The 27,082-nt window shown below is 39.9% G+C and overlaps 1 protein-coding gene across 2 annotated transcripts in view; it reads left to right on the top strand.

The window, feature by feature from the left end:
- LOC124646096 (LIM domain transcription factor LMO4) overlaps positions 1 to 27,082 on the top strand; it is an 83,185-nt gene that overhangs the window by 50,221 nt on the left and 5,882 nt on the right. The window contains exons 3-4 of one of the 2 annotated variants that reach the window (XM_047186142.1): positions 1,315 to 1,473; positions 1,834 to 2,023. In XM_047186142.1, coding sequence (XP_047042098.1) covers positions 1,315 to 1,473; positions 1,834 to 1,969 — 295 coding nt within the window. In that variant the 3' untranslated portion in view covers positions 1,970 to 2,023. Of the gene's footprint in view, positions 1 to 1,299; positions 1,474 to 1,833; positions 2,024 to 27,082 lie in introns of both variants that reach the window. The other variant, XM_047186141.1, reaches the window with a different exon arrangement.

Below are 27,082 nucleotides of genomic sequence, written 5' to 3'. Positions count from 1 at the left end.
TGAAAAAGTTAAAGGAGAAATAGAAAATTTAACTACGCCTTATGACGGAGAAATGATGATTGATAAATTGTTATATTATTTAAACTGGATAGGTGGTCTTTGGCTAATAATAAACCAGCTCTTTTTATGTTCTGAGATTTTATATGACTGCGTTCAATGAAGAACTAGAGAAATAGAGAGTGGAAGGCCGTAGGCCCGTAGGAAGGATTTTTACCTAATTTTGGTTTAAAGGTTGACAAGTCAATAAATCCTTCCTTAATTTAGATTGTCAAAAGAAACAATGACAGATGGACGAAAACAAGGATTTTGGCAAAAATATCACACGCATAGGATTAACTTCTGAGCAGTAAAACTATAGTTCAGCAGGCTGTCTGGTGCTCTAAATATCAAGCAAATTTTCTGGCGTGAAACTAGCAATAATTTTATAAATATACCCAGTAATTTAGTGTTTAAACAGCAGTACAAATAAGCATGTATATTTGAGTGATTTATAGTCACCGTCGTTACTTTATTATCCATTTATCAAAGCTTAACGAGCAATAATCGTGGCATTTTAACGGATTGAAGCTAGCTTGTTAGCTCTTAGTACCTCGGATGTCGATCATTTTAATCTTCAATTTAAACATTCTGAGAGCGCAGGTCGTTTAAAATACTCCAACTTCATTAGAGAATATTTCAATACTTGTAATTAGTTCGCGTTCTAATTAGCCAACTAGAAAAGTGGGTTTTAAATTAGTTTTTTGTTTGATTTAATATTTATTTTTAATATACTGTGTAGCTATATTTATGGTTTTTATATTTTATCATGTTTATTTATTTATTTAACAATTTTGTACACATAAAACACAAACAACAATAAATAATAGGAAAAATTGTACAAGGGCACAGCTTATCTCTAATGAAATTTCTAATGTTTTATTTATTGTTATATAATGTTTAATGTTTATAATGTTTGTTATTTGAGATTAAGCTAATAATGTCCCACACTAGTTATCGCCCACATTATCCTCTTTCAACACACTCGGAATTCCCCTTGATTTTTAGCATAATTAAATGACTAGACAAGTAGTATATTCATCCTTATAATTATGGCTCAAGTTGTCCTAATGTTGAGTGGTTTTCCCTTCCTTTGTCCTCTTTTCTGTAGACTGTGCGAGAAATGACGACACGATTCGTCATCTCCTATGGTCTACCGAGAAGTATATACCTTTTCCTACTAAACAGTTCTGTTTCAATATTGGGCTGTTGTCCCCTCCCTGGGCCCGGGGTATTTGAGCTTCTAAAGCAAGTTAAAATAAGGCTGTCTTGTTCCAGAATGTTCGGTTCAGGAGGCGCGTGCGCGGGATGCGGGCAGGCCATCCCAGCCAGCGAGTTCGTGATGAGGACGAACGCACCACAACAGCCGCTCCATGTATTCCACATAAAGTGCTTCGCATGCTCCAAATGCGGATCACACCTCATGCAGGGCGATAGGTCAGTATATAGGGTATTATAGGATAGCTCACCATCCAGGGTATAGGATAGGTAAACTTTGCTGGACAAAGACCTTCTCCAGACTTGATGGACTCGCCCATACTCACCGCGCTGTGCTTACGTGTTGGTGAGCGCAGTGTGAATATTTTTTATAGATGATGATGAGATGCGAACAAGGCATTTAATGTCCCACTTAGTACTATGTGGTGATTATACCGCCCCTCATCCATCACTAAAGCCTCGTCCATTTTTCAGCAGAGTGCATCACTGGCCGGTGAGGTTGGCTTGTGGTTTGCCCCCTTACACCCAAACTTTTACTTTAAGCAACTGCTGCAAACTACAAAATATCTACTTCCCCAGGTATTACTTGCTCTCGGGCGTACCAGTGTGCGAGCAAGACTGGCAGAAGCTGATGAAGGGCGCGAACGCGACGGGGGCGCCGGGCGCGCCGATGCGCAAGAACAAAGTGGGGCGCCCGCGCCGCTCGCGCGAATGAGCACCAGCTGCGCGCGCGCAGGCGCCGCAACACTCACATAAGGACTACGAGGAGGTATGTCGCGAATACTGCATTTAATACCGCAATTTTGGACCACCACATAAGGTCAAGGAATCCGTTTATCACTTCGGGAACGAGATAGCACTCCATGTTACGCTCAGATTTGGACTGAGGCGAAAATCTTGTATGTAATTGTTTTCAATAACTGGGGAGTTTGACAGGTCCGAATCCTCAACCATTTACAAATTAAAAACGACCATTTTTATTGAACCGAAACACAATAATTAATTTAATCGACCATAAATCGATTATCCGAATGGATCATTGGGCCGCGCCTCAACATTCTTTAATAAACCCTCGAAGGTTTACCTCGTGGGCGGGTTCACGGTTGACCTTTGCCGGCAAACACTTACACGTCGTGACTAGCGTGATCATTAATTAAGGTATTTCCTAAACTTAATTAATTGCGTTAATTATTGTCTGCCGGGGGGCGGGTTGATTGACACCGCGGTGAATTGCCAATTGAATGGAGTATTCAGAAAATCGGTATTTCCACTTCTGTACGTAGTTCGTAATTTGGTGACGTAATTGGGGAATATCGGCATGACTTCAATTTTAGTCGTTTTATCGTTATTAAAAGTATTTGTACAACTATCACAAATGTTCACTGACAACGACAAGCTTCTAGAAAATGTGCAAAAATAAGTTCTTATAGAGACAAAATCGTAAAATTTCATTCACATGCTTCTATAACTTTACATAATATGACGTCATTGAAACAAGTATAACAAGTTCCTTGTCTATATAAATAAAGTTTACGTCAGTAGACAGACATTAAGGCTGATTTACATTGAGTCAGTAACTGACGTCAGTGTAGGCGCCGAAAACTGACGCGTGCTATTTACACGAAGTTAGTGTTTCGTCAGTAGTCGAGGATATTTCTTTTGGTGTACACACGTTCGTAAAGTCAGTGCGGAAAAATAAATTCTCGAAAACAGCAAAAAATAAAAGTTAATAATTTGTTAAGAAAATGTACCTCTGTAATGATGCAAGAACTGATGATATGTGTGAAGAAGAGATAGAAACGAATTTGGATTAGAAAATGGATAGAGGACAGAGACATAACTAGGGGTTCTCTGTTGTTAACCCAGTTGAGAACTGAAGATCCTAAAGAATACAAACTGGCTTTAAGAATGACGCCAAAAAACTTTGACGATTTGCTTATGTTATTATCAGGCTCTGTTCAGCGTCAAGACACATATAGAGACGCCTTGCCAGCCAAAGTGAAACTCGAAATTACGCTAACATTTTTAGCTTCTGGAATGTCCTTTCGAAATGAGGAAGCGTGGTCCTTATTCAATAGAGCGGCAGCGACTGACTTCACTGACTTGGGCGTATTTACACGCGGTCAGTAGCACTGGCGCGGGTGGAGGGGGAGCGAACTCGTATATTGAAGTCAGTACTGACGTGTCAGTACTGTACTGACTTCAAATCAATTTACACGATGGCAGTGCCGGGTCAGCACTGACTTGTCAGTGGACTGACGTCAGTTACTGACTCAATGTAAATCAGCCATTAAGTAAACCAAGTATCAACACTAAAAATAAAATGATAGGTTAGGTTTTAATTATAGGTTAACTAACCATGTATTCTTTATGTATTCAGCCCCAATCAATGGCCTAGTACAATAGTAGATAACTACAACACCAGAAAAAGAGTTAAACAGTTTCACCTACTTACATTTCTTAAACGGAAAGTGTTGATAAAAAGCAATTTTAGCCTGTAACGGTTTAATTAAGTAGTCGTTTGTCGTGTAACTGCGTACTTTGCTATTGTCTATTGCAGCTAACTGAGGCGGAGAGATAAAAGTAACATTGCTCGTAAAGTGGCTGGCACGTAGCGAATAGTGTACCAACACTACCAACTGTTATAGTAACACGCGTACATTGTCATATGTTGGGAAACAAACGCGAATGAATCAACTCGTCAGCTGTTTTACGTGCCTAATAGGACATAGTCGTAGTAAGTTACTGAGCACGCTACGCACGTGTAATGCATGCTTTGAGCACGCTACGCACGCAAGTATAATAAAATTAATTTGAATGTGAGTGCACGCGTAGCGTATTTGGGATCCGTAGCCCGCGTAGCACTGCTTCGTAGCCGCAGTGTCACAAAGCCTGCATGCATGCTTGATAAAAAAAACCCTAGCCCTTCACCTGGTTCTTGCATACCTAAGTTATATGTAAATATTATTTGTTCTTTCTCCCGTTACGAGTAGATTTATTGTGCCATACAACCAGTCAGAATAACGCTCAAAAGATGGAAAGTTACTTCAAAAATTAACTTCCCCAACCACATAAAAAATTTCGTCCCAAACACCACAGACAAAAAGAGGCTAATCAAAAACATACCATATTTCTAAAAGCCAATACCAATATTTTTTTAAAGCAACGTTGCAAAGCCAGTCCTCTCAGACGTGTTAAAAATTCACGAATCATAAGCGAAACAGAGGGATGAAGGCGAGGGCTTGTGCAGAAACCATTTGCACTCACGACACGACCACTCAGTGCGAGCGGATTAGGTGGCGGCTACAGAACAGCGTGGCGATCATAATTATTGAAATACTACGTTGTAAGCTCGGGCTGCTGCGAAAATGTATTTCGTTTCCTGGAACGGTTGTAATGTGTTTAATGGTGAGGTTTCTATTTTGATTTTCTGTATGGTTCTTGCTAAATATGGTTACGACAGTTTTATGATAAGAATAAGGTGTATAGTTTGGCAATAGTAGCTTCTTATCTTAACTTTTACAATAATTTTCTCCATCATTTGCCTGTCTTGCAAGAAAATCCCCGTACCTATCCATCTTACAACAAATGCGCAATATCTTTGTTGAAAGACGTATTAATTAATTGAAATGATTACATATACGAACTCCGCAAATAGAAGTGGCGAAGAAATACAATTAATCTGTTCAATGAACAACGCACAAAGAGTGGCTTTGTTTATGTGATGAGGGTACCGAACTCAACGCACTTCGAAAATCTACTCCACATTTTATAATGTCTTGAAGCGTCTAAAACAAATGACTTGCGAACTGACACGTGGCCATGTCACTATAAAAAGAAAATGTTTTCCTAAAAGTTGCCAGGATTAGGAGCGTATAAATTCTCCAATGATTAAAAGCTCCATGGTGTTTTCATAAACGTATAATGAAAGTGGCAGACATACTGTGGCAGCTTACGAAGACTCAAATGTTAATGATATTTATTAGCGCTTTAAAGCAAATTTCTAATTGCAGTACTTGTCGGACAAGGGGATAGTTCGCACAGTTAATTATCCCGTGGAGCGCAGCGTCGTCCGGCCGCCGCGGGCGCCGGCTCGTCTCGCCCCGGACTTGCTTACGGCGCTCACACAAAATGCACCGCTAACCAATTCCGAAGTTTAAACACTACCAAACTTATTTCGGCAACTCATAAAACTATTGTACCAACCCTGTTAATGAACTAACAATTTCTGGTCAGACTCGTAAACATTTGACACGCCACAACGCCTCTTTAAACAACTGGATGTTAGCAAAGTGACACCACGCACTTCAAAGAAAATATGTCATAAATGTGTAAATAAAGTGATTGCCTTTTGTGAGCCAATAAATTGAATTAATTCCGCTCGCATATTATTCAAAAGCGCGTCTCTATTACACCGCCGCCCTTTAATAAAACTACACGGGTAATAACAAAGGCTGTAGTTATAACTTTGTGCGGACGTGGTCAAAGGCGCGATGTTAATTGGAAAACACCTGAAAATGACAGCGCCTTTATGGTCGGTATGTTTGGCGTAAAAATCAAGTCCCGGTGGAACAGCCGGTAGCCCGTGGCTCAAAGACTTGACCGTTCACCAGCGGCTTTGTAACACGATTACGCCGACTTGTCGAAAGTTAATTAAATAACGTTTTTCCAAATTACCTGGCGGGCTCGACATCAAAGTGCCCTCGCACTCGCTCCGGGAATCTTTCCACAAAGGGCTGCTGCGGGCGAGGTCCGTCCCTCTGATCTCGATGTTCTAATGTAGTGCACTGGACAGGTTAGAAAGATCTTCTACTTTTTGTCGATTCTTAACGAGTTTGTACCGTGTGAGGTTTTACTGTTCTCGTCGATCATAAACAATTCACTTTCGACAGTTAAACTCTTGGACGTTTTGATTGATGACTGATATCTATTGTCTATCTAATTCAATCGGCCTCAAAGCGGTTGTGGCACGCGAGCTAAGGGGTCGTTTGCACTGTGTGGCGAGGCACGCTACTTCTGTGTACCTTTGTACGAGTCCGTGACGCTACCGAAATGTTCTTTAAATGTTTACTATAAGTACCAATTATAGTGTCCGAAGAGCTGCAGTGTGAAACGATAATTGAAAACAAACTGCTTACAATTTTGCAGGTAAATAAATTTTTGTATAGTTCTTAAATATTTTAAAATTTAACTACTTCAATAAGCCCAAAACCAACACTACTGTAGGATACTGTGTTATTTCAATAATCACGGCCAATTTGTTCTTCGTAAATTTTCCTCTACAAAGTAAGACAGGGTTGTTTACATTACAATTTTTACTGAAGGTAGTTTGATCGAACGCCCTTCGTGAGAGCGGGCCGGGCGTCGAACCCGCTACCGTTGCGTGCCTCGGCCGATCAGCTGCTCTCACCTCTAATCACTCCCACACTAATTACCCGTTTCAACTGACGCTGTAAAAAATAAACAATTTAGATCGATACTAGTGTTACGTGTGCAATTACGTCAGTATTTTATAAATACGGAGAATTTTGTCGCCTTGTTCGAGGTGTTAAGAGGTCCAAGATATGCTCTAAGTAATCGTTGCTATGTCGGTCTTGAAATTGGAGTTTTTACAACCCGTGTATAAAAGTGCTTAATTAATCTTCAATAAATAAATGTAATACCAAAAAAGTCAAGACAACATAAGGACGACAAGTCAATTCATTGACATCAATACTTTATCTTCCTGGTAACACAGATGGTCACAATTCCCAGTCTTAACTTAGTACGAAAAATCAAAAAGTAATGAAAAATACTCCGACTTACATTTTTTATGAAACGCTACTTTCTCCTTAGGTACAGAACCTTAATAAAAATATAACCGTAATTACTCGCAAGGCAATCCGCTTCAAACAAAGTATGTCAAGAAATTAGTATTTAATTTATTCATTGGGCTTGGGTTCGTGTCTAGTTTAGTTATTACGAAGGTAGTTAAGGCGTCAGGAGGTTTAGAAATTAATCACATCGTGACACTAAGGCTTAATGCACACTCGCCCCCAACTCCCCACTCTATGATCATGAAAAATCATACGGTCAGTCGTGTGAAACAGCTCGTGGCCACTTGCGAGACCGACATTATGAACCATACGCGCTCGTAATTCAGTCACGACTTGATCATGTTAAGTGCCAGTCGACTGTGTGTGCTTGACTTAAGTGAACGCGTGCCTCCAACAGTGGGGATACGACACGATATTAATACTCCATTATCGAAATTAAATCTTTGTTTCATTGTATTTACAGACAGGTAACTAATAACCTAACTTTGATAAAAACCCACAACATAAAAGCTCAGTAACTCATTAGCCATTATGCATTATGAATAAAAACGACAAGAAAATCAGATTTATGTGGAACATAAAAAAGTTTAATACTCTAATACGTACATTAGAATAAAACATGAAATATAAAGAAAACTTTAATTAACGCGAGTCGTTCACATGTGGAGACAATTTACGTCTCTGGCTCTAATTTAAAATTAATACCGTCGGGCTTGTGGAAAATTTGAAAAGTTTGAACGACGTCGCCGGGCCTTCGCTCCGCCGATTGCATTTTTATACGAGTAAGACAACCTCTTAGCTTATTAGGGAAGCCAGTTATTAGAGGTCCGTGGGATTTCTCAGCGGACGCGCTGCGTGGCCTCGAAACCAACTCGCCCCACTTAATTAGTTAAATGGATACGTTGTTATTTCTTCTTTCTATTTTTATAGACGTAACGTGTACAATAAACCCAGATCCCGCTGCGGCTCCGCAATCTGAGCAACTATTCAAATCCGCTAAATTGAAACAGAGCTTTCTGCCGTTTAATTTGGGATCGGCGGTACAATTTGGGGCAGAGCGGTGATGCACTTATGCACCGGCACATTTCCCACAGCCCGGTGCGCCGGATCCGCATCCGCACGCGACAAAGGACATCCGCCCACAATAGTTCCATTAAAATAATGCAAGTAAATGAGGATTTGCGGAGACGAGTCCGCCGAAGCCGCTGGCGTCCGCTCACAATGCGCACGGTCGGCACAGTGCGGCTCTGGCTGCGACGCCGCTTAAAACACTATACGCGAACATGTTTCATTAGCTAAGTGGAAGGCTTTTGGTGGCTGAATCTGTGTAATGCAGCTAGCTAGACTAGACGCAGCGTCGCTTTTACTTAAACGCCGTAATTAAAACGCCCCCTCCCCGCTAAGGGCGCAGTTTTAAACTCGGTTCAACTAGTTTCGAGTGGCCAATTTAGTTTTAGTGTTACGCCGTGTTTGAGATATAAATTTTAAGTTGATGTATCAAAAGCGTCATAGTAACGTTTGTAATGAGTTGGAGTTTTGACACAGAATTTGTGATTAGCAGATGAAACAAAATAAGTTTACGATTTGCCGTTTAAATCAAAATGCCATTCCTGCGTGTCCTAGTTTTCAAAATGTACTTAGTTGTTCCATCATCAAAATAGTATCCATATCCAGTCATTATTTAAAAACTTCGCATTTTCCAAAACATAGTCCTTCAACACGCAAAGTTCGTTAGTACCCACTGAGACGACTTTCTTAAAGGCACCAGATTTATGCCATTTAACCCTGAAGTGACGAGGAAGCGTGTCAAGCGCATATGTCAATACGTTTGGTGTGAACATTCTCCGTCACGTAGACATGACACGACATGACTGGCAACCCTAACTGACCGATCCATTTGTCGGATTCTAAAACTGTAGAAACAGTATCGACAGATTCTGGTGTCAAACATACAGGATTCTGTGATCGCATGTCGAATATTGAGCGAAAGAATGTGTACCTAAGACAGATTTAATTGGATTTCCTGAAATACGAATAAATTAATGTTACATGCAAAAAGCAGTAAATGGGGTACAACATAAAGACCTATGCTGGCTTTAACTTCATTAAGGATTTCGTACACTAAAAATAATCATGCTTAGCTTTAGTTCCTTTGCGTTTCTTTAGCCCGTTGCAACGAACTGAAGACGTCACAAATTATTGATGTGACAGCAAGTCACGGAGCCAAGCATCACGCTACAGTCTGAATGACGCAAGCCTGCGTATTCCTTGCGTGTCACCACCGAATCATGTCGCAACTATTTCAATTCTACAACCCCATGCATTTTTAATATCTTCATTCCTTTTTTACCAGCTACAAATATAGCCCTATCATTTATCTAAATCATTTCCCACTTAACAACTTCACGAACCAATCATCATTGTACCCTTTTCCATGAAAGCACAACTTGCACCTGGCATTGCATGTTTGCGTAGGGGCTTCGCGGCTCGCTTAATAACTTTATTGATAACTAACGAGTAAAATTGATCGGTATTAACGATCTTAATCGAATCGCGGCTGGCATCGATTCATTGCGTGTCGATGCCCCGATCTCGAGTTAATTTAATTGAAACTGAGTTGAGTAATTAATTAGAGGCGAATGAGAGCTCTCGGGCGGATGAAGCGAACCCCCGCATTGGTGTTTACAGCCGCTCATACATATTGAGTGAGTGACGACGACTCCACAACACGTCTTAACGCAGATTAGACATACATACACTTTATATTTTTGTTTATAATAAAACACGCGTAAAATGCCTCCGTGACATTCCGCTTTTATAACAGTTTTATACTTAAACGTGAATACTAATAAGCTCATTATAACAAACAAGGCTCTAAAAAATAGCGAAGCATGAGAGTATATTCTTGGTTATGTTTTACGCATTTTTAGAACGCTTATAGTCTAGACGGCAGTTTGATTTATGTTTCAAACTAAATAAATTAGTATCAAGATATGAAAAATACAAAAGTAAAATAACTAAGCTCTAATATATCTAAGCGCTAATTAACCTAAATAAGAAAGTAACAGTAAGTGCGTCATTATTTTCATATTCATTAATTGGATTTTTTGTATTAAATACAAAACTATGTTCTGTCAGTATACATACAGCAATACAATAATAGTTTGTGCGTCAATACTCAAAGCTAACTTAATGATTCTGTATGTCCACTGCGCCACCACAAAGTGCTAAATCTAAAAATCTTAAATAATTCACAAGAAATGTAAGTAATTGGCCTGGAGAGCGAGCACACATTGTAACATAGAATACATAACAACAGATACTCCGACCGATTGATTTAGCTAAGAGCATAGCGACGCGGGTTAATAGCGTTTAATCCCGCTAAAACGCTACACGATCCGTCATAATGAATATTTATCCTCGACAGAAGTCGGCGCATACTTTTATGACGAATACATATTTTAGTAGCCGCCGTAATTCCACTGATTACTTTCTTTAATTTTTCTGAAAACGCAGCCAGTACCTAAGTGTATTAAAGCTTTGGGAAGAGCACACATTTAATGGATGAAAAATTTCAACAAAATACTCTTTTTTCGGATTCGAAAATTGAACGAACAGTATTTAAATGTTCGAATGTTTTTTGTTCTTTTTATTTATAATAATGTTTGTGGTCATTAAAGTTGCCAGGCTTAAAAATGTTTACTAGTAATTTTATGCAACCTCTTTTGAACGAATATGTCAATATTCCAAACAGTTATTGTTGATCAGCTGATTATATGTTTTCAAAATTATTCAATTATAAATAACACTGCTATAAAGTGATGCGGTTTAAACATTTTTGGCAGTACGTGTAATGCTCTGATAGATAATAGATGACAGTTTACACTAATATCGTTACGAGTTTACACTAAGTCGGTTTATTTCTATTTTCCTTGAACGGGGCACCATGGTTTGTAATCCATGTCGGAAACAGATTGTCAAATCATGAATTTCCTAGAAATACCACTCTCATCTCAATATGTTCTTTTGGTTTTTATTCGTTTTAAGCGTTCCATTCGTTCTACAAAATATGTTGGTTGAATAAATATGTACCTCTTTGTGGCTCGTATAAGCCAAGAATTTATACGGTAATGTTTAATGTAGGTAGTTTCTAAAAATAAAATAACAATAAGTATGTATATTTTTAAATCTGAAATAAAATGTATAATGCTTAAAATAAAAACTTTATTATTTAATGATAGCTTATCATCATAATTATAAAAAGCGGCCATTATTTTGATCAACATAACATTACAGAGTTAAAACAAGATGTTTTGTCCAACGCGGTCGTAATTCTTGCACTTAATAGGCTAAATTTAATAATTAATAAAACTACCTGCCTTCGTACGACCAGGTCTACACATTAGCTTTAATTTTATTATAACGTTCATAATAAAAACACCACGTTATGAAGCCAGCGTGTTTAAAACGAGCCTCATAATTATGGGTATTATATATTTTTAAATTAACCAGGTAATATTATGTAGTTTCTTGTGGTAAAAAAACTGTAACATCTGCCTTTTTCCGAATACGTCATTCATTACAATGGTAATGTTCGAAATATTATTTCTTTTTCATCGTAGTGTGCAGTATTGCAACGTTCCGCATTAATAGATTTTAGTTCAGACCCGCAACAGGCCGTATGTCAGTGACACTAATTACGAAAAAGTTTGTAACATGACGAACAAGTATAAAGGCGCGGCTCCACCGCGGTGCACGGAGAGGCTACGCACGTGTATTAAGCTTCGCTTTGTAAGAAAATGTATGTGGTTGTGTCCACTGCAACCCACGGAGAGGCTACGCATGAATTGACGTCATTGATACACGCGTGGCTTGCTCGAATAGGCGGTTACATAGCTCAACGCTGTCAACGTGGGTCTACGTTTCCACTGGAGTACTCGAATAAGACCCACGACTATGTACAGCTCGGTTATCGCAGAGCAGTTGTTGTAAGCGGTTACGTAGCTCAACGATGTCAGCGTGGGTCTACCCGTGCGCCGTGCCACGCTATACATAGTCGTGGGTCATATTCGTGTACTTCAGTGGAAACGTAGACCCACGTTGTCAAACAAATGAATACACGCAGCTAAAATGCGCCGCGTGTCCGTGCACAGCGTGCACTGCGGTGGAGCCGCGCCTTAAAGTTACAATAAAAACTAGCAACATTAGGAGAATGACATACACAATTGTACACATAGAATTCTCTTCATTAGTAAATGATACGCAAAGCTGCGTAGGAGCAGACAGTAATAAGCATAAATAAGGTTTTATTAAAAGAGTAGGCCTTTTAGCACAGCCAAGGCTGCCTCGGTTTAATTCATCCTTACCGAGAATTTTCCTTCACAAATATCTCTTAGTCTCATACATTTCAAAATAAAAATTTGTTTCAGTTTTGTAAACACCAATAAGCGTACGTCGTTTTTATATTTAATGTGCCCTCGTCCATTAGTCATATGAAACATGTGCCAATACAAATTATATGGAGGTTTATGAATGACAGACTGGTGCGGGGGTGAGGCGCGCGCGGGGGGTGCCCCGAGGAGGGAACACTAATGGATTACATTCGCGCGAGTGAATTAGGATATTGTCGTGCGATCTGTTCCGGTGCACTCCTTTATGATGCCATTCATACATACCTACATACATGCAGCCATGCATACTCATGATTACAGATTAAATATTGATAGAGCAATACAATTAGGCCTTCCACTTGGGCCATCCTCTAAAGTCGCGTGGGCCGTCGAATGGGAGTATCGATTCAAGGATTTTACATACAATTAGACGTAATAAAAGGTACTGAAATAAATATAAGCCATTTTCCACTGCTACGTATGATAAGTAAAAGACTTTTAACGAGTGTTTTTCTAAAAGATTCTACCTAAGGTTTAACGAGTGAGTGATATGTTAACAATAATGTATCGAAAAATAATTACCACTGAAGAATGGAAATAAACCAGAACTGATCGTTATATTTTATGTAATAACGACTATGACACATTTAGTATTATATCGGAAACATTTCTATTCAAGAAGTATAACTATTAAAATAAAATACTGAATCAAACATCGTAGCACAAATAAATGCAAGCATAAATCCACACCACGAACGGCTATTCCCAATATTCTATCATTAGAATATTATATAATTTTAACATTAGCCCCACACAAGTAATGTGTCAAATTCCCATCCCTATAAGCAAAACAAGACATGGAATTTTGTTAACAGCCGCAAAAAGCACAATGCACGATGATAGATAACATCAAACTGTAATCACTTAATCTGATTCCAATATTAATGAACCATTTCCCTCCATTAACTCCGCGTTTAAAGTTTACTTTTTCACAACACTCGTGGCAATGAAAATAAACCAACGTCAAATTACAGCTATCGAGCATTGAAAACAATCTGCAATTTAATTTAAACGAGTGCGATCCTGGCGGTTATTGGTCGGAGAGCTTTCACTTTTGTATGCTCTTTTGTCGATAATTCGTCATTATAGGTATCGATATTTCATAATCGGCCAGTTATCTCGGATGTAATAAGTCTATATATCTTTTTCGAAGAATTCTTGGTGTTTTTTAATAAAGCCAAGTTGTATGTAAGTTTTTTCACGATTTCTAGAAAGGAAACTAATCTTACTTTAGTTTTTCTTAGTAGCTTTTGATTTTAAACAGAAGGCAGGTTCTCCTGTGGCATTGAATAAATTATTTGAAATAGGCTGCACAAGTATCAAGATCTAGTTATAAAGTTCAGATCCTAGGAACAGTTGTTGGGCAGTAAGTAGTTCCCATTTCTAAACATATACACCGACACAGATTTCATTTGTATAAAAGAGAAGAAAGATGGCAGCACGTGACGTGGAAACTCAGCCAGAATGTTGGCAGTGCCAAACTGTAGCCTTCTCGGTACAAGGGTTTCAACTTATCAATTACACAGTTCGCTACTTACCGCGCGGAAAGGGCAAATTGATTTAATGTAACCAGAGTGCTTTGACGAATATTATTAACGTCTTTTTCACCCCTCCATTGTGGGGGTAACGCGCGCTTTGTTCTTTCGCACGGTTTTGTTTAACATCGAATCACACTTATCTCAATCACGGGAACGGGTTGCACTGAAGGACCGTGTCTTCATTATCTGCGCCAGAACAAATTATGACAGAATTTTAATCAGCTCGCTACATTGACGGGACCTTGCTAACCCAACAGCTATTTACTTAGCAAAAAATCTGCGCACACTTATATGCAATTAGGTATGTAGCAAGCGTTTAATTATGTAATTAACTTGTCACTGCGGCTTTACTTGTCGGATGGTTTATCTTAAACAATTAACTCTAAAGACTGGAGCTCTTGCTAAACAGCAAAATTTTCTTTAAAAAGAAGTTATTGCGTTATGTTAGTAAATCTATCAGATTAGCAACGGCCGGGCCGTCGCTGGGCGTACGTTAATAAATACGTCGAGTACAAGTCCTTTCATTAGAGCGCCATAACTCCTCATTAGTGGGCATGCTAATTAATGTGACGTTTACGAGTACCGGCGGTCGTAACTCAGTCCGCGGGCGCTCGCCCCGCGGCCCGCTCCCGATACGTCAATTCTTATTTTCCAGGGTAAAAAATATTGCACATTTCTTTTCACTTAAGCATCAAACGTAATTGGTATAATCACTTCTAACGATGGCAATTTTGTAACATCTGAAAATTGTTTCTCACTTTTCTATTTGCGGGGTCGATTTATTGCCACTTTAAGCATTTTTATAATAGATTGAACTTAGTTTGAGATGCATTTTCCATTGGGTTATCAGCTACGTCACTGCATATTGTAGTATTATATCAACTGATACACTAAAGCGTTAGTTAGGACCACGCAGTGCGTTTGTTGCCCTTTACCGATCGGTGTTGAGTTTAATTCGCCGCCGTCAACACCTGAATCAAATGTTTCCGTTATGAGGCGAACCTTGGAAACCGTCTCAGAAACCTTAGCCACTCATCATCATCCTCCGAGCCTTTTTCCCAATCATGTTGGGGTCGGCTTCCAGTCTAACCGGATTCAGCTGAGTACCAGTGCTTTACAAGAAGCGACTGCCTATCTGACCTCCTCAACCCAGTTACCCGGGCAACCCGATACCCCTTGGTTAGACTGGTGTCAGACTTACTGGCTTCTGACTACCCGTAACGACTGCCAAGGATGTTCAATGACAGCCGGGACCTACAGTTTAACGTGCCATCCGAAACACAGCCAATGGTGTCTAAGATATACTTAGAAAGTACATACAGACTTAGAAAAGTTGCAAACCTTAGCCACTATTGTATGTTAAAAAGAAACTGTATTTAAAATGCTCATTTAAGTTACCTACATAGCATTCGCGATAAAGGGTTTATTATCCTTATCTTACTCTTTTATTTTAAAATACTTTAGAACTCACTCAGTTAAAACGAAATATACTGCAAACATACAAAAAGGCATGGCTGTGCAATTGTTTTTTAATGTTTCGATAGCAATCTAGGCAGCTACCTCGTCCATAGAGCTGGCATCTTTGCATTAAAACGGCCAACACTTTGCATAATTTGTCACTAAACACATGTGCCGTAAAGCGTACATTCAGCAATAAGGCGAATGAGATTAAAATCATTAATTCTAACTTTTATAATGTCAACTCGTGCATTAAGCTGCATTGCAGCAAGGTTTACTAGCCGATGTGGTTTACGTCCAGCTTTTATTAGCATCGAGCGTATTATGAACGCGAGGGGGTCATATCACGCTGGCTCCATCGGGGATCACCGCCGTAATTAAAGCTTCGGGGTGAAAGTTGAACGTGAAGATTGTAATCGGGAGCATAATTTTAAATCAAATTAACACTTCAACTTTAAACCGAGGTCATTAATGCCATTACAGCGAAACAATATGGAGTCGTGACCGCACCGGCCGATATCTAAATAATAAATAAATAGACGAGCGGCTATCAGGGTATCGCATCTCTGCGTTAATGTTCCGCACCGGAGTTTTATAATTAACAATAAATTCGGTATGTTTTTTGTGGTACCGCGCCGAGGGCTGGTGCATCCATTTTTCCTGCTCTCGATATCGATCTTAATAACACATTCACTATAATGCCGCTATCGACGATCGGGTGGTCCCTATTGCCTATTCGCACATAATAATTTAACTTAGCGCGGAAATACTCGGAAATAATTAGGTGATTCTTCCGAACGCCGCTTGTTATCATACCACTTCGCGAGTAATACGCCTGATCGGGGTAACGATCCCTTTCCTCTCGTTATTGTTACCTGGCATAATAATTAGTTGAAAGAAATACGACCTAGATCGAAAACTTAAAGTAGGAATATCGTAGTTTATAGTTCTATTGAAATTATGGATAAACTCACAATAATACAAGATGCAAGGAATTTAATCTACAGGTAAACGCTAGAAACTATTAGCCATTGGGACAAGAATAAACAGTGGGCTCTGCCACTCTTATACATTTCCGAGTAGTCAGCTTTCTTAGAATCTATTAGATCGTCAGGATTCCATGAAATTCGCCCAAAAACACCAAAAATACTGCACGGGCTGAGTACTCGAGTCCCGGCTCCGTTATCTCGTTATCCTAATGAAGTCTACGCTAATGACGAGTAGGTAAATAATAGGGCGGCTAATGGGGGCTTTATCATTCTCGAGTGCGCTCCAGGTAAGGGCCAATTAGAGAGGCCGACATCGGTCCATATTGTTCAGCGCAGAGCTCGCTTCGATTACGATTATTTCCTAACGACTCTCAACACTGATAAATTGGACAAACTATTGCGAAATGACGTCCGTGGTTTGCGGCACCAACTTTAATTTCCTGTTAAATTGTCGTATTTTACGTGTACCATAAAGTGGCTTATTAGGTACCGAATGTAATTGCATTGCTTTGTAATTGATAGGGTGGTTCGGTCACAGCGGCGGACATGTTTCATTTCGCTAATTAAAGAATTCCCGTCACAATGTAATTAGTTTGTATTATTGTAACTGCGAGTGCGTTATTGTGACGTTTCCTTTGTATATTATTCAATTTATAAACGGTAATGGAATGTGGTTGTAATTATCGAATGTTTGCAGCCTTGTGTTTGCAGATTATGTGGTTTGATTAATTTTAATTATTCTTGGATTCATTTTAGTAAAACAAAATAATTAAATTGTGATATTAGTCACACGTTAAAGTTAAAAATGATTTAACGTGCACTATTATTTCAGTCGAAACATCCTCCATAAATTGGCTACACAGAAACAAAAATATCACGTTGAAATTGAATCGGAAATAAAGTCGAACGCTTAAAATCGTTGTCTGTAAACAATTCTTGAAATGTCCGGTACAATATCGGATCCCGCAATTATCCGACAGTGGGCGGGCTAATTATCGCATCAAGCCGACCGAGGGAGCCGGCCCGGGACGAGTGCCGCCCGGACACGGAAAATATTTTCCCTTCAGTTTTTTTGAGCGAGTCGCAGTTATCACCTGTTATGACTCTCTCTGCAGTTTCAATAAACACAGCTGCACGTGTATGCTAATTTACTGTATTTTCGTACTGTCAATTTCTTGTTTTTTCTGTAAATATTCTCTCATACTTGGGTTGCTACCTAATGTGTAAAGCAAATATATTTTTCTTTAATAGACAAAAAAGGCATTTTTTTCTAGTCTGGAATGAATTCAGCTTCAGTACACCGCTATGACTGCGCTGCTAAACTTAAACAACAAGAAATGAGGGTTCCGGAGAGCTATTGAGACTCTTGTAGGGAGAACTCTTCGATACAATGAGGCAATTGCTTGTACTAACAATCCTGGCACAGACTTGGCGAAAGCCATATTTATATTTGGTTCGCTTTCTCGCTCAGATCGCAGTTATTTTCTGAAACACTTTTATTAGTAAGTAGATCGGGGATCGTGTAAAGTGCGGGTGGACAGAATTGTGTAGTGCTATAAAGCGCACGGGTTGGAGGCAGGCGTCTTCAATCCCCGGGCCGCTGTGAAACTTCCCGCCGCTGTTTTTTATTGCGAAGAATTTAAATGCATTTTTGATGTTACGAGATGACACGCGGCGGACGTCCGCCCGCCCGCGTCTCACCCCGCGCCCTATAATTTCCCAACTTGAAACTTCACTACGGTATTAAGCCTTGATTGCTTGAAGAAACTTGGAACATTTTACCGTATTCTTCGGGCTCCCAGTAGATGCTGCGGCGCTAGCGCAGACGTTTATTACTAACTGTGATTTGAATTAATTCAGGATTATTTAGAGAGAAAATTTCGCACATTTAAATTCCAGCCGGCGAGCGTTTCCATTTTGATATCGGTTATCCACTACAATTGTATTCCATTACGCGACACATTATCGAGACGATCAATTAATTTTCCATCGCACCTCCAATATAGCGATCAAAAGGGATACCGTGTATTTGAATTCTCTATTACGGTTTTCAATTAAGTAGTTGGGGTTTAGTTTCGACCACATCAGAAGCGGTACACGACAATACGTTTAGCGAGCAGCCGGCGGCGGCCGCGGGCCCGGCCGGCACCTGCCCGCGGATTGACTTCCTCTGACGTAGTTTTTAGCGCTTACTAAAAGGATTGCCGTGTTCGCATTGGTACTTGAGATCGAAAGAAACTTTGAATCCATTTTGGTTTAAAAAAAAAAAATTGATTACTATACGATATAGTTGAGGTTATGAATGAGTCGGGTCCACGTAAGACGTAGTGTCTCAGGGTCGTAAGGCGAGACGTCCGAGCGGCTTTCCGTGGGCGCATTAATTAGCGGGACCGGGGGAGAGGGGGAGCTCATGAAAGTTTACCATTTAATTAGAAGGAGCTGCCGCCCACCCCTTACCTTTTGTCGTAATGCTATGAGTATAAGCGCAACTTAGGGTTTCTCATTAGTCATGTATTAAGTTTTAAACAGTTAATTAATTCTAAGTTCCAATACGCATTTTAACGAACTTTGAACTGAAATTAAAAAAGTTCTTGATATGTGTAGTAAAATTCTTAATTGGTTACACACGAGCTTAGTCTCAATTAGGTACATAAATACCCACATAGGCATTTCATAAAAGTATATAAAAAAACAATTTAAAAAAGGGAAAACTGCTCCATATAACTTTTTATTTAACCCCTAAAATAAACAAAACAAAATACCGTCATCCGACAAAATCAAAAGACTTAAAATCATCAAACTCCCGCACGCTTTCAGCGGTCTATTAGCAGATTCCAGTCAAATTTAGTATCTCGTATAACAAAGGGCCATGTCCTAGGTGGCGCTGCGGTGCTGCCGCGTCTCCAATTAGGCTAATGGACACCACCCGACCTGCATTCATACTCGAAATCCTCCACACCAAGCTGCAGCTAATTTTCGCTTAAACGTTACGTAGGGCGTAGACTGGCGGGCTGAACGCGGCGGTTGAACGCTGATAGTAAATTAGTTGAGTATTTAGGTCTTACGTGTTTATGGTAGAGATGTATTTTAGGTACTTTGTTTTTTTTTTTACAAATTATAACATAGTTTCTTCGTGATTCGAAGCATGATTCAATCAAATTTTGTGAGTTATTTAATTGTCTGTACACCTGAATTATTACAGTAGATATCACAATAATTCATCATCTACCTAACCTTCTTTCAACTATGTTAGGCACGACTTCCAGTACATCCAGATGAAGTTGAGGACGAAAGTATGCAGCGACTGCCTTTATGACCAATTCAGAGCAAAAAAACTAGAAAGAAGTTAGAAAGACTGGAAGTGATCGTTTTATAATAACTAATGAATTTATATGCAATGGTTTCAGGGATTATTTACTAAGATAAAGCAAACATTCCTTAGCTTCCGCCCGCCCGTCTGTCCCGCACTCGCTTCGGCATGCATCGCGACTCATTACTCCACTAATGGAGGCCGTAATGAACCAATCTAACAGATTGCTCTCAAATCTTCAGCCAACGCCACTGATTTGAAAGCTCTGCCCTGAGACGTAGCTATCTTTTAAATTAAATACTCTCCTTACATTAAGGGAATAACATACTGAACTAATGTTCATAATACTGTGCCAAAGTTAATTTGACAGAACCATTTACTAACTACGCCCAATGATCCTCGTTAATTTAGCACCTAATTAAATTTGTTTGACAGCTCGACACGCGAGTTCTAATCGCCAAGGTTAAGTCGCGACTTCCAGCGAACTTGTTCACAACTCCAATTTGTAGCTCCGTTTGTGCGACTCGGGAAGTTATATTAAAAGGTCCACAGTAATTTTCTTGACAAACACAATGAATAATGAATGGCGCAATATAAAATTCGGATTGAGAGAGGCGCCTCGTCATGTGTCCCACCCGACATGTTTGTCTCTCTTAATTCTGTGTGTTTTTGCTAATTGAGTCCCGCTTCGGTATCACCTGAGCACCGCGCGGCGCTCGGCATCCCTTGCTTCGTTAATCTATTATTTATCCAGAAACACTAATTAAAACGTAAACGCGTACTCTTTATGCCGGCGGGCCTCGCGCGACACTCGCTCCTTCCGCTTGCGTTCCACGGTGCGAATTCAATCAACTCTAAATTCAACATAAGGCGCAAGATTTATGATCGACACAAATCGAATTCGCTAACAAACAATATCGTATTCGAACGCGGTACGTGGGATACGATACGAGTATATCAATATTGCAGGCGCTATTAATACGTCCGTCTCATGAGCGGGCGGGGTAGCCCGACCCCCCGCCGCCCCACTCCCCTTAGTCGCCGCTCTTAATTGAATGAGGAGCGGGAATTGTTTCCCAAAATGAAACAATTAATTGTGCAACGGCTATTCCGCCTTACATGGATAATACGTTCGTTTATGGCCTCCTAACGCGGCTGCACGGCGTCCTTTATTGGACCGACTCTAGGAATTTGTGTTCATTGGAGCTCGTATCCAAAATTTAATCGAGAATTTATAAGGACATCTCTTTGTTGTCCCGGAGCGGGAGTTTTTGCAGCTGGCCCAGTCGGGATTGCATTGTGCAATGTTTAAAAAGATGTCGGTTCTAAGCTAACCACAAGCACTCGCCTCAACAAATGCGGGTTGTATATTATGCACCCGTTGCCATTGCCAACTTACGATGGCGAGAACGAGCCGTTTAGTTTGAAGCGAGACGTTTAAAATTTTCATGGTCAGGTCATAGAGCACGTGTAATGCGGTTATACCGCGAGGAAATTCAGTGGAACACGCTAACATGTGGCGCATTCAACTCGAAGACGCGTCGTAAACCGCCTTTACGCCTCTCGGAGAGAGCTGCTCAAAACTTTTCATATTCGTCGACCGTAAAACAAGCCAAAAAATACGACCGACGAAAAACATTGTAAATAGTAGCGGGTTATCGACGGAGCCAGCTTCGCTGCAAAATTAGTTTTTAAAACATAGTTTTAACTACCCCGGTTCCTCCAAAATGAGTGGTGCTTCCAGTTTAATGTTTTGCAAAGTATTCGCCATGTGGAAATAATTATTCACTCAGACATTACGATCGCTCATCTCAAAAAGTATTTAAAGTCTGGTAGAATTAATAGGCAAGCGCCACTAATCACCAAAATATACAGCTTGCATTATCAGTGCACACACACGTAGGCCGCACGCACACACATGCAGCTTGGCTCGCAGACGGGGTGGTGCACGCCACACTACGAGGGGCACACATTCAATTTGCTATTTATCCGGGAATGGATCTAAGTCATTACTTAGCTGAGCGAGAGAGATGAGAACGGGATGCACTGGAAATTACACGGCGAGCCAGTGTTCACAGCCAGCACTACTATGCGTGCCTTCGTTTACTACACAATATGTACCCATCGCATTTGCCAAATGTGCACGATACGACTTCATTTACACAGTTAAACCAGGAACGATCATTTGATACTATTATTATCCACTTTATTTAAACATAGTTAAGGAGTCGATTATGTTGACCATTAAACGACTCTAGTCTCCTAAGAATGATGTCTCAATGGGTGATGAATGAGTACAATGTCTTTTAGAAAAGAGAAAGTAATGAGGAGTTAATTTCTATTGAAATCTTGTCATTCATCGAACGACCATTCAATCGTGGGTATTTAACAAGTTAATGACGTTACAACGTTAGAAACTGTAGTTGCTGAATCTGTATAACTTCAAGGCATAAAGACTTCTTCAACGATATTCACTAATAAGACCCTCGAAGTCCAAAAACTCGAGCTCGAGAACAGCACGCAATTTTCTCGTACAGCTAATTTGACATTAGAGAAAGTTGCGCAAGTGTAGGGCGCGATCCGGCAGGACGAAGCGCGGCCGATGGGCGCCCTCAATCACAGGAAGTGCCCCATCTCATTGCGGAAGTGGTTTCTCTTGTCGTCTCCCTCGCACGGCCTCGCTTGTTTTGTGTTTTGTAAACTTGTGCCGTTAATGGACGGACTCTGCTTGATATGCCGCGATCGAATGCATTTCGCTTGATGAAAAACTCAGATTTTTGTGTGTTATTTTTTTTTTAGTTTGGTTCCGTATGTTGGTTTCTGTGGTAGTGTTGGATGTGTTGGGAGGTCGGTGTTGAGATTTTTTATCATTGTTCTGTGCTGTTGGTTTGCTGTGGGCTAACTTATTTCAACAGCTTATGATTTTTTCCAAAGTAACACTGATGTCATTCTGATGAGTCTACCTATACCTAGAGCTACAGTCTAACTGCTGACGTGTTTGTTACCACCAAGACATTAAAAAATCGACTTAATCTAAGTAGACCAATAATGGCAACATGTGTCCTATCTTAACTACACTTATCATAATAAAATGCAAAGAAATAGACTGTCGAAATACACAAGCAATTTGTCCTTCTATTTTTATTTTCCACTCAAATGCGTTCATTGACTGGCGGGACGGCCTGGCTTGATTAATTCTTATCTAGGGCCGGGCCTATGTCACGGGATAAGGTACGGAGTTCCCGGGATAAGTAGAGGGTTCCCGGGTTGTTTGGTCGCCCCACTAGCCTCTATTCTGACGTAATTTATAAGTTTCATGTTAATTGACAGAGACAGTTTTGTTACTTTCAGCTAGGTAAGACAGAAATAGATAATTTGTTGCAGTGGTTTTGACTTATAGAAAGCTATTTAACTTGATTTTGTACCTAAAGAAAAATATTCTAGAATAGGTTTTGAAACATGCATAGTTACGTGTACTCATAGTTATGGACTCTCATATCATTTAGCACATTTTCTATTATATTTTATGTGTATATCTTTATAGAGGAAATATCCATAAAACTAATTGAGCAAATTAATTAAGGCTGAATACATACTAACCATGTTTCAATTGCAGGACTTCCTAGTTGCCTAGTGAACATAAATGTAAATAAAAATATTAATTAACTATTTAATGTTATAGACACAAGTGCAACAACTATAGACAACCTTCAATTATTGCTGTCTAGCTGTTAAATAAAAATGTTTAAATTATAAATAATTATCTCTCTATATTATAATCTTGTTGACTTATTTAACCAGATAAAACCGGTTATATATTTAAACAAGTGCCTATAATTTTGAGGTTATATAGCAAGACCTCTATGAAGTTTTTAATATAGCAAATGGAAATGACCTTTAAGGAAGAGCTTTAACAGAGATTTCTAAACGCTTGAGGCTTACAAGTATCCTAATTAGAAATTAATGTCTTCTTAAAAAATAAGTTGCCATCTTATTAAGCTTTTTTTATCATATCCTTAAAAGAAACAAAAATATAAAACCCTGATGTGGAACGTTCTAGACATTCATGTGTCTGAGATACACCTGTCAAATTGCACTAATTCAATATTTCATACCTACTTAATAATTTTTCTTTGTTTCAAATAGTAAATTCTTCTAAGATTTAAAGTTAGAATTCTTTTACTTGCCCGCAGAATATACAATATTATTATCTAGAATATTTATTTATTTCTATCTATGTCAAGGCATCTTCCTTGATCTTAGCTATGAAATAATCCGTCTTAACAGCGTTAATTTAATTTAATTTTGCTCATATAAAAATAAATATATTTTAAAGGTAAGGTTACACCGGCGCTGAGTGGTGCACTGATAAGGGCGCCCGATTAAAATGAATCACAACGGTGCTGCTAATTGGGCTGGCCTGGCGGCTCATCCAATTAGCCGGGACTTAGAAACCCGTGGCCGCAGGCCGCCGGGACCGGGCGCACCCCCGCTGTAATCTACCCCGTCTGTTCCACTAATATGAACCGTCACAACCGTGTACACACTGCCTTACTTGCGGGAAACAATTGCAACTACTGCTAAAATAGACACACAATATTAGTGCTGCAATCATTCGGCCATGCTTTATAATCCTACGGCTCCTATATTCATCCCGTTTCAGCATCTCTTCATAATTTTTGAACATTATTTTCAATGTTCCTTTTCTTAGCGTGAGTGCTTAGCAATTTATGTGTATATTTCGGAATGTTGATGAAAACTCAGTTGTTTAGGCGAGGCGCGGTAACGACTCCTTTCAAGACTTCGCGACGCCTTTAATGACATCGAAGTCGGCGAGGCCGGGTTCGCGTGCGCAGTTCTTGTTATTTCTTTATTACAAAGGAGTGCCTCATTAATTTGGCAGCCCCTCAGGGTTGAGAGAGTCGCGAACCCTTGACCTCGTTCGCGAGAGCCCGCGACACTGAACCGTTCCCAAATTGAAAAGCTTACGCACCTAGCGATACATAATTAACGATCCTCATTACTCGGTAACAGATACCACGGCTCACTCGCGCCCTCGTCCGCGTCTCCCCGCGTCCTCGCCTTCAGCCGTCAGTGTGACCAGCTCCTACACTTACTCACGGACTTTTCGCACGGACCGTGAACAGCCGCGCTTTCTCGAAACGAAAAACGACATAAAAGTCAAACTTAGATCATTCCAGTCCCAGACATAATTCCTGGACTCATCGTTCCAGCTAGACAGTTTCTATTATCCTTAATAGCATCCGTAAGAGTTTTAAAATGGCTTCAATAGTAAAACTTGTTCTCAGGAAGTGTTTGCAGGCCACGCAGAGCACGGCATCCGAGGAAGTTCGATATTGAATGTCGCATTTTATCGGATAAATTGGACGACAAAGCAGGCTGACGGAAAAATCCTAATTTGTTGTTATAATGTAGGAGATGTAAGTCTGAGACGCGCGACGTGCCTCGAGCTGGAGTTAATTTGGAGGAGGGCCCGGGGACCGCATGTAAAGAGGCTAATGAACGCGTCGGTCGCCGGCGGGCCAGCGTGTCCGCGGACTCGTGCATTTTTAATGGCGCACGCTAGCACACTCACTATTAATATTTACCGAACACGTCAAGAGGGTGCACTTTACCTTTTAGTTAACTAGCGTCCGGCCGTTCATTAAATTTTCACGCGCGTCAGTTTCGGGCGAATTTTCCGCGGCGCTGACCGGCCGGCGCTGCCGATAACGAGGCGGACCACGCTCGTTACAGCCGCCGAGCGCTCCGCTCGCCCCGCTCCCCGCTACCAAACCCACCCAAATTTTATTAATAATAAACTGTAACTGAAACGCGGCTTTGAAGTAAGAGAGCGACTCGAACGCTCGTTATCGGGAATTATGCGAAATCCTTTGACGTATACACTTATTTCTTTAAAGTTTACGTAAGAATCAACTACGTTATTGTAACTTTACGAGTTCTTAGTAATATATCCAGTATAAGTCAAATTTTGCTTTGAACGTAAAACTTGTCGGGAACTTGATTTCATAAGTATCTAGGTAACAGATGGGTTATCGATACTCGTGTATAATTATGATACTAAAATGTGATTATTGCTGAGGCTCTATTCTGGGAAACTCATAGTGAAGTTGTAGGATTAAATACGATGATTTGATGAAGTTGTCAGTGGTGGAGACAGGCGTTGACAGCGGATGAGAGCTTATCACTAAGACGCGAATGATGATTAATGTGCGGTCATCGAGCCGTCAGACGCGACACAAAGCAGCCGCCTCACCACTACGCATAGCCTGTAGGCACATATTTTAAAATCACTTTATATAATGTTTAGTTCAAGTTAAGTGTACGTTTTATTTTAAATGAAAAATAAAATACAATAATTTGATAAATATTATATAAACAAAAATCAAGTTTCCCACCTAAAATCAAATTATCCAATCCACTATTTATTAGCAAAAATAATCTCCGTATGCAATCGGTGTAATTTAGCAGTGTTTAACCCATTATCGGTAGGGCAACACTTTTGTATGATAGTGTGCGCCTTACCTGTGCGTGCTTACCGTGCATGAATAAGCAATGAGCGCGGGCGCACGCTACGCGACAAACGGCCGCGGCGCACGCGACGCCGCCCTAGTCCGCCCGCCCTAATTTATTGCCGCCCGCCCAACGCTCACTATCACTCTTATATCTTACCTCGCGATATCTTTAGCGGCTCTCGTTGTGTTTATGGCACTCGCATATTAGGCGAAATTACTAAGTAGAGCTTTTCGGGTAATCTGTTTGAGGTTATAAAGAAAAGTGTATGCTTTGAAAAATTGCTCTCCAAAAAGTGTGTAAAGTGCCTATTATTTCGAAAAAAAAATATTATACATAGGTTCACTCAATATCTCTTGTTATTTATTATCAGTAAGTTTAAGTTACCAATTGACAAAAATACTTAAAGAGTTCTAATAAACAGTTTAACGTCTGACCCTAAGACATAATGGATGATATGAAGCTCTGAGGCTTACCTCAGAGCTTCATATCATCCATTATGTCTATGAAAAAGGAAAACTTTGTGAAGGACATCCTCACTGAGTCCATAGGTCTTCCAAAGTTTCGCCGCGGTGCAATTATTTTTGAGAAAGAAACTTCTGAAGTTTTATTCAAATTAAAAAATAGAAATATGCTTAGAATAATAAATAGTTTATTGTTTTTTTTTCTTGTTTCAATCTAAGAACTAGTTGGCACTGTTCGGTCTCAAATAAGCCAACCCGGTCACCCACTT

This window comes from Helicoverpa zea, chromosome 3, assembly GCF_022581195.2.
Source record: "Helicoverpa zea isolate HzStark_Cry1AcR chromosome 3, ilHelZeax1.1, whole genome shotgun sequence".
NCBI lineage: Eukaryota > Metazoa > Arthropoda > Insecta > Lepidoptera > Noctuidae > Helicoverpa > Helicoverpa zea.
This window is presented reverse-complemented; position numbering and strand designations above follow the sequence as displayed.